A 19017-nucleotide genomic window follows, 5' to 3' on the forward strand; every position below is an offset into this window, starting at 1 on the left:
CGGGACCTCGAGTTGGGGTGCGGGGTTCCGCACGGACTGTTTTTGTTGTTGCGCTTCCGGAGCAAAGGTTAACAGAGTTCCCGCCGTTATGCGAGTAGTTTGGTGATGTCGAACAATAAAGCAAGTTCTGTTTCTGTGTCCGACACTCCGCCTCCTTTTCTCCGGCGCTACAGAGGTTTTATTTAGTGCAGCGTGCATCGCGTGAAGATCAAAGAATGCGGGAGTGCGTCAGCCGCAAAAGTGGTGCGGCAGCAACTCCACTTGGCCCTTCAATTCCTTTTTTTTTTTTTTTTTTTTATGTGATTATCTTGCTTCATTTGCACTGAAACAAATACCACTCACTCGCACACACACACACACACACACACGTTTGCTTGAATTGATTTAATGCAGATGAGCTCAGTAGTGTATATGATTGCTGACACATTTTGATTCAGATATGAGCACAAAACAATCATTTGAATAGTGGCGACCAAAATGATCCGGCTGTCGACATTTACACAAACGTGTGTGTATGGGGCACTTGTTTTGTCGACATCACCAAATTCTGCTGAGTGCAGACCATTAAAACAAAAGGTCACATTATTTGTGCATATCGATATGTTTGACTTGGTCTACATTCATACTAATTCATTGAACAGGTAAAAAAAAAAAAACCAAAAAAAAGTATACATATATATAAGCTTCTGATGAATCGATAATGTCGCAACTGTTACTGAGCGTCGCTGCGCGCAAAACAATTTCAAAATCATTCACTCCAAGTTATGGCACCAATTGTGAGTGGTGCAACTTTCAGAGGAGTTTCATTGCTGGTGGAGAAGTAAGGACACATTTTCATGGTACCTGAAAATTCTGGCCAATTGTAAATGTTCTTTTGCGCGTGCAATTCAGTTTTCGTCAGAGATTCAGAAAATGAAACGGATTTTTCATTAGTGTCCACACGAACGCGGATCCGTTGCAGCTTCTCCCGCAGATTCTGGGATCCGAGCGGTCGGCTAAGTATTTTGTATTCCCCGTTATGGAATCGAATGATCCACTTGAACAAGGTGTGTGGCAAGCAAGTGTCCCACCACGCCACCCCCAGTTCCCAGTCCGCGTTGTCGCCCACCTCGACATCCCACACGTGCGTTCCTGACTCCAAGCCGCGACCGAGAACTTCGTTCGAGCGCTTCAGCCGCTCTGGATTCTTTGGACGCTGCTGTCTGACTTTAAAACTCACACTGGTCAAGTCTTGACACAGACTGAGTGCCGCACCTGCCGTGTTTGGGTCCAGAATCACGGGAGTGAAGCAGACCACTTCCTTCATTCGTTCCCACACGGTGAACTTGAGGTTGCCCACATGTTTGACTTCATCCAGCAGCGCTGCTCTGAGCTGCTTGGGTTTCTCGGGCAGCTGCCGGATTCTGCTCATTGCGGTCTGGTAGGCGTTCATGAAGGAAACCTGGTCAGATGAGAGCCGCTCCTCTGTGGTTCTGATCAGGTCCGACAGAACGGCCTGGTCTCTGGCGAGAGCCTCCATCGTCTCCTTCATCATCTGACTCTTCCTCTGCGCTTCCTCCCTCACGGCAGCCAACTTGGCTTCCTCCTCAAGCCGCAAAAATCCTCGAAGCTCCTCGAAATCCTTCTTAATCTTGCGTTCGACCTGCTCCGCCTGGACTTTGATGTGCTCCGCTTGCTCACTGCAGCTGACTCTGATGTTCTTCAACTCTCCCAGTCTTTCCTTGACCCTCTGCAGGCCTTCCTGGAGTGTTTTTCTGCAATCTTGCACAACTACGTCGAGGGGGCAGAGCTTGTGGCCAGCGTGGAGCTTTGAATCTCTGCAGCCGACGCACGCCGACTCCTGGTGGTCCAGGCAGAAAAGTTTCACCTTCTCCCCGTGCAACTTGCAGACGTCCCGTGACTCGAGCGAGGCTTTCGAGAAGGCCTCGCACACGTTCCTCAGTGCCAAATTCAAAGGTGGCTCGGTCGAATGGCACTTTTCCCTACAGACCGGACAGGTTCGATCTCCTCTCTCTTCCCACCACCGCTGCACGCACGAACGACAGAAGCTGTGACTGCAAGGAAGTATGACGGGTTCTTTAAAGATTTCCATGCAGCTCGGACATTGGAGGTCGTCCTCGATTTGGCCTGCCATGCTCCCTACGAAGAGTGCGTCTCGTGTTCACTTCAAGGAACTGAATGGATGGTTGTGCCACCAAGTTTTATAAAGCCAGAAGTGGAATGTTTTTTTGTAAATGTTGTCAGACAAGTTGGACAATATTTTATCAGACAACCAGACAAACTGGTCAAGAGTATCAGCCTAGCACATATTTAAGCGCTCCAAGACGGCAGGTATTTATCTGGAGTTGTTCAACATTCTACAACTTCACCGCTAGGAATTTGTGACAAGCTGACAGAACAGAGTGAAAAATAATCTAAACTAAATGATGTGCGTGAAAGGCAGCTGAAAAGGGGAATGTGGAGGCCACCTCGAAAGTCCAATGCTGATTGGCTCTGGCAACAACGAGTCCGTCCATCGGTCTAGTAGCGGTTCAATCGCATTCGTGCTTTCAATCTGATATGGGAGATGTTGTTCTCGCTTGACATTTTTCTGTTTTCAACTTATCGGAACAGCGTAGGTGGACGGCACAAATCGACACTGCGATTGCATTTCATCTTTCAATTGGGAATATTCCGTAAAACGCCAGGAACTGTAACGATGGGGCATGCCGTTGGGGGGCGTCGGGCTAAAACTTCAGGAACGCCTTCACAAGTAGCTTTAGACTCCAGGTCAGAGTTGGGACTAGAAAGAGAAGAGATTCAAGTTGGTATTAGAATAAAGTGACATCACGAGCAACTGTGCTCAAAAGTGCGATTAAAAAAAAAACAAAAAAACAAAACAGTTTTTCTCAGTTGTGTCAGATTCCGCTTATCCTCAGGACTAAATCGGGAGAAATGTCCTGACCGACTCTCCAGTTAAAGGGTTAAACTACCCCTTTGCCCCAGCCGACTCCAACGCCGTGCGTGCAGGGGGACGGGAGCTTCTTAAGTCGGTGTCGAGATGAATTCGCCTCGGTGTACTAACTGCCTTTGGTTTTGCGGAGCCAATCCGGACTGCCCCCACTTGTCAGCCTTGTCGAGTAACCTTTTCGAGTAGCAAGGTGACAAAGTGTTCGCTCTGCTTTTACAGCAGCTCGATTGCACTTGTCATTGACCGAGTCTTCTTCTTCTTCTTTTCCTTTCGGCTTGTCCCGTACGGGGTCGCCACAGCGTGTCATCTTTTGCCATCTTAGCCTATCTCCTGCGTCTTCCTCTCTCAACACCCCAACTGCCCTCATGTCTTCCCTCACCACATCCATAAACCTTCTCTTTGGTCTTCCTCTCGCTCTCTCTTCCTTGACAGCTCCATCCTCAGCATCCTTCTACCAATATACTCACTCTCTCGCCTCTGAACATGTCCAAACCATCGAAGTCTGCTCTCTCGAATCTTGTCTCCAAAACATCCAGCTTTGGCTGTCCCTCGAATGAGCTCATTTCTAATCCTATCCAACCTGCTCACTCCGAGCGAGAACCTCAACATCTTCATTTCTGCCACCTCCAGTTCAGCTTCCTGTTGTTTCTTCAGTGCCACCGTCTCTAATCCGTACATCATGGCCGGCCTCACCACTGTTTTGTAAACTTTGCCGTTCTTCATCCTAGCGGCGACTCTTCTGTCACATAACACACCAGACACCTTTCGCCAGCTGTTCCAACCTGCTTGGACCCGTTTCTTCACTTCCTGACCACACTCTCCATTGCTCCGTATTGTTGACCCCAAGTATTTGAAGTCGTCCACCCTCGCTATCTCTTCTCCCTGTAGCTTCACTCTTCCCCCTCTACTTTTCTCATTCACGCACATATATTCTGTTTTACTTCGGCTAATCTTCATTCCTCTCCTTTCCAGTGCGTGTCTCCATCTTTCCAATTGTTCCTCTGCGTGCTCCCTGCTTTCACTGCATATGACAATATCATCTGCGAACATCATGGTCCAAGGGGATTCCAGTCTAACCTCATCTGTCAGCCTCTCCATTACCACTGCAAACAGGAAGGGGCTCAGAGCTGATCCCTGATGCAGTCCCACCTCCACCTTAAATTCCTCTGTCACACCTAAGGCACACCTCACCATTGTTCTGCTGCCATCATACAGGTCCTGTACTATTTTAACATACTTCTCTGCCACACCAGACTTACGCATGCAGTACCACAGTTCCTCTCTTGGTACTCTGTCATAGGCTTTCTCTAGATCCACAAAGACACAATGTAGCTCCTTCTGACCTTCTCTGTACTTTTCCACGAGCATCCTCAAGGCAAATAATGCATCTGTGGTACTCTTTCTAGGCATGAAACCATACTGTTGCTCGCAGATACTTACTTCTGTCCTGAGTCTAGCCTCCACTACTCTTTCCCATAACTTCATTGTGTGGCTCATCAACTTTATTCCTCTATAGTTCCCACAGCTCTGAACATCCCCTTTGTTCTTAAAAATGGGAACTAGAACACTTTTCCTCCATTCTTCAGGCATCTTTTCGCCCGCTAGTATTCTGTTGAATAAGTTGGTCAAAAACTCCACAGCCATCTCTCCAAATTGCTTCCATACCTCTACCGGTATGTCATCAGGACCAACTGCCTTCCCAGTTTTCATCCTTTGTAGTGCCTTTCTGACTTCCCCCTTAGTAATCATTTCCACTTCCTGGTCCTTCACTCTTGCCTCTTCAACTCTTCCTTCTCTCTCATTTTCTTCATTCATCAACTTCTCAAAGTATTCTTTCCATCTATTTAGCACACTACCGGCACCAGTCAACACATTCCATCTCTATCCTTAATCACCCTGACCTGCTGCACATCCTTCCCATCTCTATCCCTCTGTCTGGCCAACCTGTAGAGATCCTTTTCTCCTTCTTTCGTGTCCAACCTGGTGTACATGTCTTCATATGCCTCTTGTTTAGCCTTTGCCACCTCGACCTTTGCCCTACGTCGCATCTCGATGTACTCCTTTCGCCTCTCCTCAGTCCTCTCAGTATCCCACTTCTTCTTCGCTAATCTCTTTCCTTGTATGACTCCCTGTATTTTGGGGTTCCACCACCAAGTCTCCTTCTCCCCTTTCCTACCAGATGACACACCAAGTACTCTCCTGCCTGTCTCTCTGATCACCTTGGCTGTCGTCGTCCAGTCTTCCGGGAGCTTCGGTTGTCCATCGAGAGCCTGTCTCACCTCTTTCCGGAAGGCCGCACGACATTCTTCCTTTCTCAGCTTCCACCACCTGGTTCTCTGCTCTACCTTTGTCTTCTTAATCTTCCTACCCACCACCAGAATCATCCTACATACTACCATCCTATGCTGTCGAGCTACACTCTCCCCTACCACTACTTTACAGTCAGTAACCTCCTTCAGATTACATCGTCTGCACAAAATATAATCTACCTGCGTGGTTCTACCTCCGCTCTTGTAGGTCACTATGTGTTCCTCCCTCTTCTGGAAATAAGTGTTCACTACCGCCATCTCCATCCTTTTTGCAAAGTCCACCACCATCTGCCCTTCAAAGTTCCTTTCCTGGATGCCGTACTTACCCATCACTTCTTCATCGCCCCTGTTTCCTTTACCAATATGTCCATTACAATCTGCACCAATCACAACTCTCTCGCTGTCTGGGATGCTCAGAACTACTTCATCTAGTTCCTTCCAGAATTTCTCTTTCAACTCTAGGTCACATCCTACCTGTGGTGCATAGCCGCTAACCACATTATACATAACGCCCTCAATTTCAAATTTTAGTCTCATCACTCGATCTGATACTCTTTTCACCTCCAAGGCATTCTTAGCCAGCTCTTCCTTTAAAATAACCCCTACTCCATTCTCTTCCCATCTACTCCGTGGTAGAATAATTTAAACCCTGCTCCCAAACTTCTGGCCTTACTACCTTTCCACCTGCTCTCTTGGATGCACAGAATATCAACCTTTCTCCTAATCATCATGTCAACCAACTCCTGTGCTTTTCCTGTCATAGTCCCAACATTCAAAGTCCCTACACTCAGTTGTAGGCTCTGTGCATTCCTCATTCCGAGTGAATTGAACAATCCTTATTAGGATCCTCCGGATTTGTTTTATCTTAAACCGGAGATTATCAATGAGTGACTGATTAAAATAGAATTTTTACGACTAAATGATGTCAATGTCGATCTTTAATGAGGTAGAATGATAATAATGAGATAACTCAGTATAAGAATGACAAAGATAGATGAAGATGGAAATTTTAAGAATTTAATACAATGATGAAAATTGTTCAGATAACATTCATTCTACAGTCATTCCCGCCAGACGCGGGATATGGTTGCGATGTTAAGGCAAAATTCAATGTTAATTGAAGATAAATCAATTCAAGCAAAAATGATTAAAATGCTAAAAATTGTTCAGATAACATTCATTCTACAGTCATTCCCGCCAGACGCGGGATATGGTTGCCCACCACTCAGACCTGGCTGATGTGTTCACACCAGAGTGCTCCTTCATCTTGTGGTTCAGGGTGCGGAGGCCTTGAATGCCCCTTGTGCCCTTGTACGTGACCCATCAGGTGCTGTGATATTTGGAATAAACAACACTGGTCACCGAACATTGAGCAGTCGCCACCCTTCTCGGCCAGGAGCGTGTCGACCGCTATGCGGTTCTGGAACGTCATGAGTGAGGTTGCAGCTGGGGTTTCCCTAATGGCAATAAAGCCTGCTTCCGTATAATTACCTAGTTTCTGTACATTGTAATGTATGTAGTTGATTCTGTCAACGTTTTTATTCAGAGTTATCCATAACAAGATGGATTCCCATCCTGCAGCAATCTCGTTAACCAATTTATACTCATCTGGTATGCAGTTGGGATGCCATTTGCATCAATGTATGTCAGATCTCCATCTTTCCAAGAGGACCTTCGCCTTCGGGAGAACCCAAGGGGAGGTCCAAAGATGGATGCGGCCAATTGACCCCTCCGTAGAAATCGCGTCATCCGCGTCGCTGAATCAATCAGAGGCCAGAGATCTGCATAAACCAGGCCCCCTTTTTGGACCCGCAGTTTCCTCAGACAACGTTGTATGGTCCAGTATAGCTTTTGTTAGCGTTTTATCGGGTATTTGGGTTCTTTAACAATAGATATGGTTAAGAGGTGTAGTCACGGACTTTATAATAGTGCCAACAGGTATCCCGAAAGGCTAGTTGGTGGAGTTCAATTCGTACCCTTTCCAAAACCGAAGGCCCAGTACGAAAAATGTCTTCGATGGATCAAACTTTGTGGAAGACTGCATCATCAACTGAATCCATCAACCGGAAGGGTAAGCCCTATATTTGATTTTCAATACATGTCTCATATAAATGAATTAGCAATTCTTCGCTTGCATAATATAGCTACGTGTGAATGATTGACACACTTGATCTGTGTTGAGTGATATTTTGCGATGATCTGACTGCACAAACGTGTCTCTTTGTTGCCGGCTAGCGAGCCAAGCTAAACCGGACTAGCGAGTCCTAAAAGCCTTCGACGTGCACCGAGACACCAAGACTGAAGGAAGGATGTTTGAGGGCACTAAAGTAGCGATTGTCGTACTCGGTCGGGACTTACGTAGGTTCGGCACTGATTCAAGAATAATTATTGAGGGGAGCGCGTGACGTTACACAAAGAATACGAGAGAAACAACACGTAAATCAAGCCTCGCCTTTTTCTTTTCCTTCATACGGCGGTTCACAAACAGCTATACAGATACACATACAGATTCTGCACACAAGTGTGATAGGTAACACGAAAATAGGAAACTGTCAATGATGAATTCGTCTTTGGGCTATAATATATTATATTATGTGGCTTCTCGGTCTTCCTCTGACTCCGGAAAGATGTCGCGCTAATATCGATGGTTTCTCTGTCGATACGCATGTAAATACCATTGAAATACCCCTCGCTGAAATACTTGAAGCCCCGCTGTCTATTCTTCAACGATATTTCACTATTCCGTAAGAATGCGAGTGAAAAATCAGCTGGTAAATCGGACAATTTCGCTCTCGTCTTTTCTTCCTGCGACGCCATTTTTGCTAATTGTTTGTCTGAGGTTAGCAAGTGTGGGGTGACGTCACTTCAGGAGGCGTGGTTAAGTGCCCTGTACGGAGGGGTCAGTTGGCTGGCAACCAGGTCAGGGTGTACACAATTATTAAATGTTTCCCATAAAGCTCCATAAATTTCTCCTTTCTGTGTCAGAAAGGTGTCAATTTTCTTTTTCTCTTTCTTATTTTGTAGCACTCTTTCTGCGCGTAGTGCTAGGTTTACGCATTGTTACAGGCTGCCAGTCGGTTTGTCAACCCAATGTTTTTCAATCCATTGTTTTATAGGATTATTTGAATTCACATGAAGAGCATTTTTTTAATTGCCCTTGATACACACTCCCTGGAGTGTGATCTTCAGGAATGCCACTGTTTGCTTTAAAACATGCATTTATTCCAATTCTATATTCTTCAAATGGTTCATTGTTGTTTTATTTTGCTCTTCCAATGACAGAAAAAAAATTGCTTTTTTTTTTTTCAATCTAGTAGAAGTGCGAGATATTAACCCTTGAACTCCCTGCTGCTGTGAGAAAGTACTTTGCTGTCATCCAAATTTGTTGTACTTCCACATCATTTAAGTGGTAAGAGTTTCTCAAGTCTTCCGTTCCCTGGACGAATTATGTTACATCAACTTTATGAGATGTGATACCTTTTATGGCCGTTTTCACATCATCTTGAGTCCATCTTATTTTTTTTGTTGTTGGGTTTTTTTTCGTTTTTGTGTGTGTGTGTTTCTCTTATTTTATCTTGCAGGTTATCTATAAAAAAAAATTTTGTGTGTATGTTGAGCTGGACAGCAAAGTCATATTGTGTTTTCCACAAATTTAGATGTTTTGTTTTAGTAGGACATTTGCTTTCTAAAAACTTCTAGTCCTTACACATCATTATTATTATTATTTTTTTTCAGATGTTGTGTTTCAACTATTTTGCTAATTCACGCCCTTCTTAGCTTCACTCAATTTTGTCATCTTCCCTTTAATTAATAAATGCATCTTAAAAAAAATGGAACCACAACTCGCGTTCGGTTTCACCCTGGTTTTGAACAAGAGCATAAATGTATCAACATTCTTGTGAATACAATTCTCTCATGTATTCTCAGGCTCGTTTTAGTTGGTTGCTCATCATGTGTTGCCTTGTCTGAGAGGGACAGCCATACACAGGTTATATTCTTTTCACCAAGCATCTTATTTTCTGCTAAAAGTTTAGGGAAAAAAATAGTTGAAATCTATTTCTGCTTGCCGACTTCCTGCGTGGTCATTCGAGTGAGACGGGCTTCCTGTTCAGTAACTTGATGCTGCAACCATCTTGAAAAATGTTCGGTGTGGCTTGACAGCTGCATCCTGTCGCTGTCTTTATATCAGAAATAGGAAGTGAATACAAAGATATAACAATAATTGGGTTCTTAAGGTTGCTAACCCCGATAGATGTATGGAATACAAAGATATGAAAAATAATCACGCTTATATTAGGTTACTGACTTTGGTATACGTATGCAATGCAATGAGAAGCCAAGTGGGCTTTATGGGCTCCGTTTATCAGTGCTGGTGACCCAATCAAGTGTAATTTTGTTTGGCGACATCTGTTGTCCAATTTGAGAGCTGGTGGCTCAGCTCAAAACATGAACCTTAAGCCATACACCCCAATTGTTATCAATTCGCTCCATTGCCATTTGTGGTATGGCAACCTATCTGACAGTTGCTAAGACACATTTACTGAAGTCCTCCAAGGGTTTTCCTCTAAGCTGTCAACACAAAACCCAATTTTTAAACTACATTCCCTTAACCCGAGACTCGAGAGACTGAATTGAGGTTCCGACAGGGTGGCCTCCAACTGTTGGTCACAATAACTTGAATGTCGACAGTCCAAAGCACTCCAACTTCTTGCCTCTCTCCCGAGTCCTTTTGACAATTTATTTATTCAAGGAAACATTTTTGCCCTTAACTGTGTGTTCTTCCCAAAAGTTTTTCTCACTGGACTAATCATTGTGGCCAAGCTTCCTCCGTGGTGAGAATGATCCCACTTCTGTTGCGGTTTGTTGTTCTAATTCAAGGTCAGCTGAGCAAAAGTATCGGAGCACATAAATCACAAGGAATATTTGTGTGGAGCCATTTTGAAGCACTTTAATGTCTCAAACTAAACCTTGACACTTTGGGTGGAAAATTATAAATCAAAGCACTTCTGATGGAAACTCAAAAGAAAACAAGTATTTTTTAGGTTCACTACCTTTCGCCTCCATGACTGATACTTGTTGAACACGTGTACTAAATCTTGGGCTCGTGCACACACTTTTTAGAGCTTACCATAGAGAATTTTTTAACATCATTTATTTCAAGCTTCATTAACGACTGCTCTTCTTAACAACACGCGCACACACACGCACGCACGGTGTTTGTTCATTTGATGCGTATTCAGAGGATTATTTCTTACGTGCATACACTGCAACTGAACGGTTTCTCGCCACGATGTCTTCTCGCGTGTTGAACCAATCCTGAACATCACAAAAAGTTGAATTGCGGACCGGTGAGGGAAAAGGTTTCTCACCATTCAGTGTGTTCTTTATGGAGAACCTTTTAGGGCAAACTGGACAGTCAAAAGGTTTTTTTTTCTCTTTTTATGTTTCGGTGCTCGTCTCTTTCCCAAAATTCAAGCGCGCGAGCACTTTTTGACGTTCGGTGCACTGACTTGCATCTTGCCAAGAGGGTCACCGTTCCTCTATGCCCATGATGCAACGCGGTGTGACGTCACGTCCGACAGTGAGCGTTGGCCCAAGTGAAGTCGACGTAAGCTCCAACTTGGGCTGCGTTTCTTCGACTTCTTCGGCGATTTGTGTCATCAAACGTGCTTCACGTAACTTTCTGCCCCAGTTAGCACTGAACGCACCGAAGCCTCACAATGCGTCGGTCGCGTTTAGTTGGAGTCAAACATTGTTAAATCCTGATGAGCTCGTCGAAGCTGGCTAGCGTAGCTTAGTTTATCTTAGCTTAGGTTCGTTTAGCGTTCGCTCGCCGAGCCCGAACAGAGACGCGTTTACCTCCACATCGCTCAGCCTACATCAAATGTGAACGTAAAGTTTTGCACTTGGCGTGGGAAAAAAAAAAAAAAAAGAATGTGTGCTAAAATAGAAGAACTAGAGTACAATGAGCAACTATGTCGACCAAAAGAAGACAACGAGCGACAACATGAGCTACTGGACGATGTTCGCCATCAGCCTCAAGTTGTGACACAAAAAGCAGGTTTGTTCACTTCTGGGCTTACGTGTCTATGAACTACTTATTATTGCTGTATAAACAATCATAGCCAAAAGCAAAGCGCCAACTGACATTGTCTTTACCAGTCCGTGTACGTTCGCCTTCTTGTGTCCTGCAGACGTCAGTGAAAAAAGTCTTCAATCTGAAGAGCGGGCGTGGCAAGTCACGGTCAAGGAGGAGGAGCTTGACCGCCCTCGCGTTAAAGAGGAGAAGGATGGGTCTGACGTCACCAAGTTTTCATTGACTTGTGTCGTCATGAAGAGTGAAGACCAAGCTGAGTGGTCAGCGCTTCATTCGGGTCAGAGTGAAGAGAGCGGAGGGGCGGAGCCTCTGACCAGCAGCTCAAGTCAACGCGGCGTGAAAACCGAAGACGACGGAGGATCGCCGGCAGCCAGCCTCTTCGGTCCGCAATCTGAGAGTGACGACGCAACGTCACACTCTTCTGACGACGGTGAACACTCCAAAGGTGATGTGACGACAAGTGCGTCACGTGGGAAGTCATTTCGTTCTCTCCGGGGTTCCAAAGTCCACGTGAGATTCCTAAAGGGGAGAAATCGTTCAGATTTTCAGACGGATTCGCTCGCGAGACACATTTGAGCAGCCATATGAGTTCATATACTTGCTGTGTGGCCTTAGGTTACCCCGAAAAGTACTTTGATAAATCACAGGCGAAGACAAACCTTTTTCTTGCTCAGTCTGAAACTCTATTTGGGACCCGAGAACTCCCCACCGTTCATCAACATGCGACGCCTGGCTCGGCTGATGATTTTATTTATTCATTTTTTGGGGGGAGAGGGGTTCTCACTTGAACTTTTTTATCAATCTATGGGGGGCCCATGGGCACCTGTATCTAAGGTCACATCCGATTAGTCAAACTCACATTAATGCCACACGCGTGCGACAAAGCACCCAGTGCCGTATACGTCTTCATTTATTGCACGTCTTTGCGATACATAGATTCATGTGCCGTCATGGCGAAGATATTTTTTTCGATGTGTTAAGTAGCCTTACTTTGTTTGATCGATTCCACAATGGCCTCCCACACCGGGCCATAAAATGTGCTCACCTCTGCGACATTTTTCATTTCAGTCATGGAAAAAGGAGCCCAGAGGCAACCTGTTCGAGGGAGAGGCCGCGGCGGTCCGGTCAAAGAAGTGAAAAAACGCGGTGGAGCGAGACCCAAGATTCCCAATGAAATCCGGGCCGCAGTCCTGGACTACGTCATCAACCACGGTCTGACGTTTAAGGAGGCTGGGCAACGGGTCACACCCGCTTTGACTCGGAGCACTGTGGGATCCATGGTCAGAGTTTTGCGCCATCAGAATCGGTAAGTCATACGCACGTGATTGTGTGTGTCGGTTCTGAAGGTCATCTCTGGCCAAAAGTGATGTGTTAACGCTACTAAGAATGTCAGAACATAACCAGGAGTGCACATAACAATTTTGCTGATTCTGAAAGGTTGCAGATTGATGCTCATTTTTTTTACAACCGTGTGACCTCACCGGATGAACTTAAAAGACTGTTTTGGCGGAGTCCAGTGGGCAACGTTCACGTTTTTTTGTTTAAACGTGATCATTTCTACTGTTTTTTAACACCAGTGACAGGTGTCATTGAAAGACACACTGTTAGTGCCGCTGCACAGGGAGACCGACAGCGCCATCTTGTGCCTGCGCACCAAATTATGTCCAGCCCTGGTCATAATGCAGTAATATATATCACGAGAGAGGTTTTTTTTTTTCCCCCATTTTATGCACTTCTAGAATCAACAGACTACCACAAAACGGCGGCAGAGACAAACTCTTCAACGCGAGTCAGGAGGCAGCCATTGTGGCGATGGTTGCTGCAAACAACGCCATCCGACTGCGTGACATCAAAGAAGCCATCATTGCAGATAAACTGACGTTCCCGGACATCGACAGCGTTAGTTTGTCGACAATTGACCGAGTTCTGAAGCATAAGAATATAGCCTTGAAAAAGGTCTTTCGAGTTCCGTTCCAAAGGAACGCCGACGTGTTGAAGGAGGCGAGGTACAGGTACGTACAGGTAAGGATTTCCAGCAAAATGTTGCATCTTCATTTCGCCCTGCAACTACATCGAGTCATTTGCTCCACGAATTTGCGGATTGGCAGGAAATAATGGAACTCGAGAGCAGCGGTAAAAATCTCCAGTTCATCTTTGTGGACGAGGCGGGCTTCAATCTAGCGAAGGTCACCAGAAAAGGGAAGCGATTCATCGGGCAGAGGGCCACCGTGACGGCGCCGGACCAGCGGGGAGCCAATATCACCATGTGTGCCGCCATCGCCGACGACGGGGTCCTCTGCCACAGCGCTATCATTGGGCCCCTCGACACGGAGCGCCTCGTCGTCTTCCTCGATTCCCTCCTGCGCAGGCTGATTCCCCCCGGAGAAGGCGAGCCGTCGGGGCCCGGCGCGCCGTCGTACGTCATCGTTTGGGACAACGTCGCCTTCCACCGCTCCGACCCGGTCAACCGGTGGTTTGCCGAGCGGCCCCGGACGGCGATGCACTTCCTGCCCGCGTGCTCCCCTTTCCTCAGTCCCATTGAGGAGTTCTTCTCGGCGTGGAGATGGCAGGTGTTGGATTGCCATTCTCATCGAGGCATGTCCCTGTTGGACGCCATGAATGCCAGTTGTCGGGCCATAAACGCGGAAAGCTGTCAGGGATGGATCCGACGGGCAAGGAGATTCTTTCCCCAGTGCGTCGCGAGAGAGGACATCCAATGTGACGTGGATGAAAACCTGTGGCCCAACGAGAAGGAGCTGGTGGACTAGCAACGGGTTCGTTAGGCCCGTTGGATTTTTTTCTGCCTCGCAAAAGTGCTCCTTTGTGCACATTTTGGGTGAGAGCGCTCGCCTCGGGTTGCTCCTCACTGATTGGTGACCCAAGAGCCACATTCCATCCATCAATCATGTCAATAAAGATGGCCTCACAAATGATTTGTGCAAGTATTTAACTGCTCTTATTAGGACACGTTTTGTCATGCTGTCTCTTTGACCTCGATAGTTTTGGGGATTTATAGTTCACTACTTTGAGTTCGGTCAGAATCTATGTTTTGTTTGAGCGTCAAGTCGGTCTCCATTCCGAAAAACATTTTCATTTGTAATAAAATCTCAAATTAGCAGCGGGCACTGTTTTTCTACCGATCACTCCAAACCACGCAATTCTCAAGAATTCTAGAAAATGAGGTGGTTCCGTTCTCACGACAGAATGCCCAATTCGGATTTTTTTTCAAATATTTTTTTTAATGTAGTCTTTCACTTAAAAAAAAAAAAAAAAAAAATCCCTAAGGACTGCACGCGACCAAAGGTCACACCCTCGTTCACAAAAAAAGGACATACATGATGCACAAACGGAGCCAATGTTTTCTCATTTTCCAAAGCGTGTCCTTTTATGCCACTGGCTATTTTCTGCTCCTTTCGTGGTCGTTTTTGTGGCCTCTTTTGTGGAAGTGTTGTGACCTGTCGCTTGTTGATGGCGTATGAGTCCGGCGCATCTGCGTCTGATTTATATCCACCTGTATTATTTGGTTAACAACGAGTTTCCTCTTTTTTTTTTTTTGGGGGGGGGGGTTGTCTCTGGATTATTTCGATGGACAATGCTAATTAAAGTATGACACGAATGTATCCTACATCTGCCAGTAATGACTCAACACACGCAAGAGTATCACATCCAACAAAATGTATTTAAACATCAAAATGTTCTAACACACAGACGGCGTGACTAAGAGTCCCACTACAGCTGAAAACTACAACTTACCTTGTACTGTTCTCTTCATGTGTTTTACTTTCAAAGTGCTAACACGAATAAACAGTCAGCCAAACTCCTTTTCAAGAGCCAGGAAGTGAGCGTGCTTGCTCCTTTAATGACTTCTTAACAAGTCAAGTCGGGTGACACAATGAAAATGGAGTGAAACTAGAAAAAGAAATACAAAACATACTAAATAGACTGCAATGTCAAATCAGTATGGAGTAGCAACCTATTCCATTAGTATATGAATGAAACATTCACATTCAGTAAGTCTAAGCACAAACAGCAACAGCATTCTAGTGGAAGTGAGTAGCAGATACACATTCTGCTGCGAGCGATCTCATGAGAATGAACACAACATGTAAAGTTACTAAATCAGTGCAGCTCACAAATATGCACGAAGATACTGTTAAAGTTACGAACAATACTTCTGAAACATGTAAAGAACATAAATTACTCACAGCCATTGCTTTCTGACGGATTCATGCACAGGAATAAGCTGATTTCAACTTGCTACGTCTTTCCACCGTTGACATGCTTGTTTTGTTTTTTCGTTTTTTTTTTTTTTTTTTTACCGTTTTGCTCACCGCTTCCTACTTCCTGTATTCTACAGTTTCAAAATAAAAGCTCAGCAATGCACTCTCAAAATTAACAACGCAAACAGATCTTTTCTAATAAAATCGATCTTCTTAACATATTAAACACTTGGGGCAGAACATACCTTAAGGACCGCAGAAACCCATTGAAAGGCGTCGCTCCATCTCGATCCACCCCGACCCCGAAAAACTTTTAGGGACCGTGGTCATCGGCTCCTTCCTAGCCTGAAAACTAGACTAGGTTACCGCGTTAACAATGTTTCTTTCACTGCGGTATAGTTGAATAACAGGGTTTCACGACGACCACGTGAATTTTGCTGTTGTTGATTTGCGGCTTCGTCACTGTGGCAATCATTTTGTCCCAATGGATTTGCCGTAGAAATATCAGCTATCAGCAGTTAACGTCACCAAACGCTTTTCACTATATTGTCATTTGTACTGAACGTACTGAAGCCTCGACACTGGACGCCCGTCGCTACTTTAATGCAGTACAACGTGATTTATTATTTCTTTTTTGGGGGGCGCACATTGAGGTTTCTTGAGCCAATTTAGCTTACTTTAGCCTAGCCTAGTTGCGCTTCTCCCCGCATCTGTTAACGACGCAGAGATCTTGCGTGAGTGTAACTTGGGATTGTGTGAAAATGTGTAAAGTGGAGATGCTGAGAGCTTTGCTCAATGCGCGACTCAGTGCGGCACTGGACGAAATATTTGCGCTGTTTGAAAGAACGCTAGCGGAGTACGAGGACGAACTTTGTCGAACGAAAGACGAGAACGAGCGACAACGTCGACTACTGGACGCTGTTTTCGTGTCTCAGGACGAAGCTCACGGACCAGGTTTGTCCGATAGCTTATCTGCTTTCTGTTTATTATAATTATTTAGAGTTGATCTCTTTTTGTCAACTGAAGACTTTGAAGTGGAACATCCGGGCATTGTATGTCGTAACATCGAGCCATCCAGAAAATAATGCCGACTCATAGCTGTGGCGACCCCTAACGGGACAAGCCGAAAGGAAAACGAGAAGATAGTCATGGAACACAGTGAGATGAGGGGAAAATGAAACCAATGGGGTTCTTATTAATTCGAATTGGTCAAACAACTTGGTTATAGATGAGAGGATGTCCTGTGGTGGCGTGAGGGACGTCGGTATCGGGATACAAAATGACCTTCATAGAGATATGCAATCACCACCGATTCCTACAACTGCAGCTGCGATACTTCGATTCTAACGAAAACGCTTAAGACCGATCCCCCTCCTCATTATTGCAATGCTAACGTATCCGATCGGGTCTCATTTTCTGCAGATAGGCAAACTAAAGTGATTCGGACTCCAAGTATGAAAAAATAAAAATATTTGGGAGATCCCTACGTTGACATTTATTTATTGTACCACTTAGCTTCACTAGAGATAATCCCAGCTATCTTCGGGTGGGAGGGGGCGTAGACCCGGAACTGGTCGCCGGCCAATCACAGGGCACCTATGATCAAACATGTCCACTCACGTTCACGTTGACAAGCAATTTTAGAGTCTTGACTCAACGTAGCATTCATGCTTTTTTTGGAGAGGCGGGAGGAAACCGGAGTACCCGGAGAATGTGCAAACTCCGCACAGGCGAGGCTGGATTTGAACCTGCAACTTCAGAAGCGCGAGGCTGATATACTCACCGTGCCGCCTCCCGTGTAAACATTTTAACAATGAATAGAGTCACGCGGGACTAATAAAATGATCGGCCGATTTCCAACCACCGGTTTGAATCAGGATAACCTTGTCCCCAACTTGAAGCTTCATTTTGCCAAACAAAGCAAATTTGTCTTTTTTTTTTTTTTTTCCAACAGACATCCACGAGGAATATCTTTATTCGGAGCACCCGACGCCAGAGCTGCCTCATATTAAGGAGGAAGAGGAGCCGGAGACCTTCCACGTGAAAGAGGAAGAGGAGGAGGCTGATATCGTCACGTTCCAGTGTACCGGCGCCCCCTCGGAGAGTCAAGCTGAAGACAAAGGCCAGTGTGAGGAGTACAGAGGAATGGCGCCTCCTAGCAGCAGCAGCAGCAGCAGCAACAACAGCTCAAGTCAGGACATGACAGCAGAAGGCCACGGTGACCAGCGTGGAGGACCGCGAGCAGACGGACTCTTAGCGCCGCTCTCGGATAGCGACGACGTACGGTCACACTCCGCTGACACTGACGGTGAACGCTCCAAAGATGAGATGAGACGGCACACTTACAACAAGCGTGTGAAATGTTCCCAGTGCGACAATACTTTTTTCAACAAGTCATCGTTGAAAAGACACATGACGACCCACACCGGGGTCAAACCTTTTGCCTGTTCAGTTTGCGGTAAAAGGTTCCGGATAAAGGGAGATTTAAAAATCCACACAAGAATACACACTGGAGAGAAACCCTTTGCCTGTTCGTTTTGCGATAAAGAGTTCACACAGAAGGGACATTTACGATCGCACATGAGAACGCACACTGGAGAGAAACCTTTTGCCTGTTCATTCTGCAACTTAAGCTTCAGTCAGCGTTCGTCGTTGGTCCCACACATGAGGACGCACACTGGGGAAAAACCTTATTCCTGCTCAACTTGCGGTAAAAGTTTCTCTCTCCATGTCAACTTAGTAAGACACAGAAGCACACACGCTGACGAGAAAGCATTTAGTTGCAGAGCATGTGACGAACAATTCTCGACTGTGTCCGAGTTGGACAAACATACGTGCTGATGACGGCCGGCCTATAAAGCGGCAGAACTTTACTATGAAGGAAACCTGTCCTGGCGCGCATTTACAGGCTGTTTTGGTTTGCCTTTTGCACCCCATTGTGCCGCGAATGGCTTGATCTATGCAGGGCAGCCAAGTCTCAATTTGGAGTGCAGTTTCATGTTCTGCCACATGGGGGGCAGCGCTGAGCTCCTTTGGATGGAAATGCGCCATTGAAGTATTCGCACTAAGCAGATAGAATATGTGCCTGTAAATAATGTTTGTTTTGGGTGAACATATAAGTGATATACATGTGTCAATCTTTTTTGTTTTATGTGATACAGTTCTGTGTGTGTTAAGTTGCAGTTTGAAGGTTTGGGGTTGTCATAACGTGAATGCACAACTGTTTGTCCATCCATGACGTTTCACACGTGTTAGCATTTAGCAAGCGGACTTCCATGATACAAAATTACATGATTTGGTTGAGCATTTTGGCGCTTAAATACTCTTGTTTTTATGTGTCAGTGTTACAGTAAGCTTCAACTGGGAGTTAGAAATAAACAACTTGAAGTGAGCACGCTCTGCCTCTTATTTTGAAAACAAGCACCCACACGCTCACCCCGA

At 45.5% G+C, this 19017-nt stretch overlaps 3 protein-coding genes and 1 long non-coding RNA gene across 9 annotated transcripts; 2 read left to right on the forward strand and 2 right to left on the reverse strand.

Moving 5' to 3' along the window:
* Positions 1-379: 379 nt before the first annotated feature.
* Positions 380-11545, reverse strand: LOC133497596 (E3 ubiquitin-protein ligase TRIM35-like). 6 transcript variants are annotated; one of them, XR_009794071.1, is made up of 3 exons: positions 11408-11493; positions 10515-10575; positions 6430-9437 (listed from the first exon to the last, which is right to left on the reverse strand). XR_009794071.1 is itself a non-coding variant. In XM_061813633.1 (2 exons), exon 2 carries the CDS (start codon positions 2132-2134, stop codon positions 749-751), a length of 1386 nt encoding a protein of 461 aa, XP_061669617.1. In that variant the 5' UTR covers positions 2135-2782; positions 11408-11545; the 3' UTR covers positions 380-748. The 6 variants fall into 6 exon arrangements, 3 of the variants coding, with proteins under 3 accessions (XP_061669617.1, XP_061669619.1, XP_061669618.1); XR_009794072.1 differs by lacking the exon at positions 11408-11493 and adding an exon at positions 10655-10754; XM_061813633.1 differs by lacking the exons at positions 6430-9437; positions 10515-10575 and adding an exon at positions 380-2782 and having other exon boundaries at positions 11408-11545.
* On the forward strand, positions 9494-14289 carry LOC133497566 (uncharacterized). The gene is made up of 5 exons (XM_061813572.1): positions 9494-11320; positions 11454-11801; positions 12425-12662; positions 13096-13378; positions 13465-14289. The coding sequence occupies exons 1-5, from the start codon at positions 11194-11196 to the stop codon at positions 14122-14124; spliced, it is 1656 nt and encodes a 551-aa protein (XP_061669556.1). The 5' UTR covers positions 9494-11193; the 3' UTR covers positions 14125-14289.
* LOC133497665 (uncharacterized) lies at positions 11737-15798 on the reverse strand. Its single transcript, XR_009794080.1, has 3 exons — positions 15562-15798; positions 15110-15265; positions 11737-11875 (listed from the first exon to the last, which is right to left on the reverse strand). It is a non-coding gene; the product is annotated as an uncharacterized LOC133497665 (long non-coding RNA).
* A 66-nt stretch (positions 15799-15864) lies between these two features.
* On the forward strand, positions 15865-18970 carry LOC133497629 (gastrula zinc finger protein 5-1-like). Its single transcript, XM_061813675.1, has 2 exons — positions 15865-16530; positions 17531-18970. The coding sequence occupies exons 1-2, from the start codon at positions 16338-16340 to the stop codon at positions 18415-18417; spliced, it is 1080 nt and encodes a 359-aa protein (XP_061669659.1). The 5' UTR covers positions 15865-16337; the 3' UTR covers positions 18418-18970.
* The last annotated feature ends 47 nt before the right edge of the window (positions 18971-19017 follow it).

This window comes from Syngnathoides biaculeatus, chromosome 3 (genome assembly GCF_019802595.1).
Source record: "Syngnathoides biaculeatus isolate LvHL_M chromosome 3, ASM1980259v1, whole genome shotgun sequence".
In the NCBI taxonomy this organism is placed as follows: Eukaryota; Metazoa; Chordata; class Actinopteri; order Syngnathiformes; family Syngnathidae; genus Syngnathoides; species Syngnathoides biaculeatus.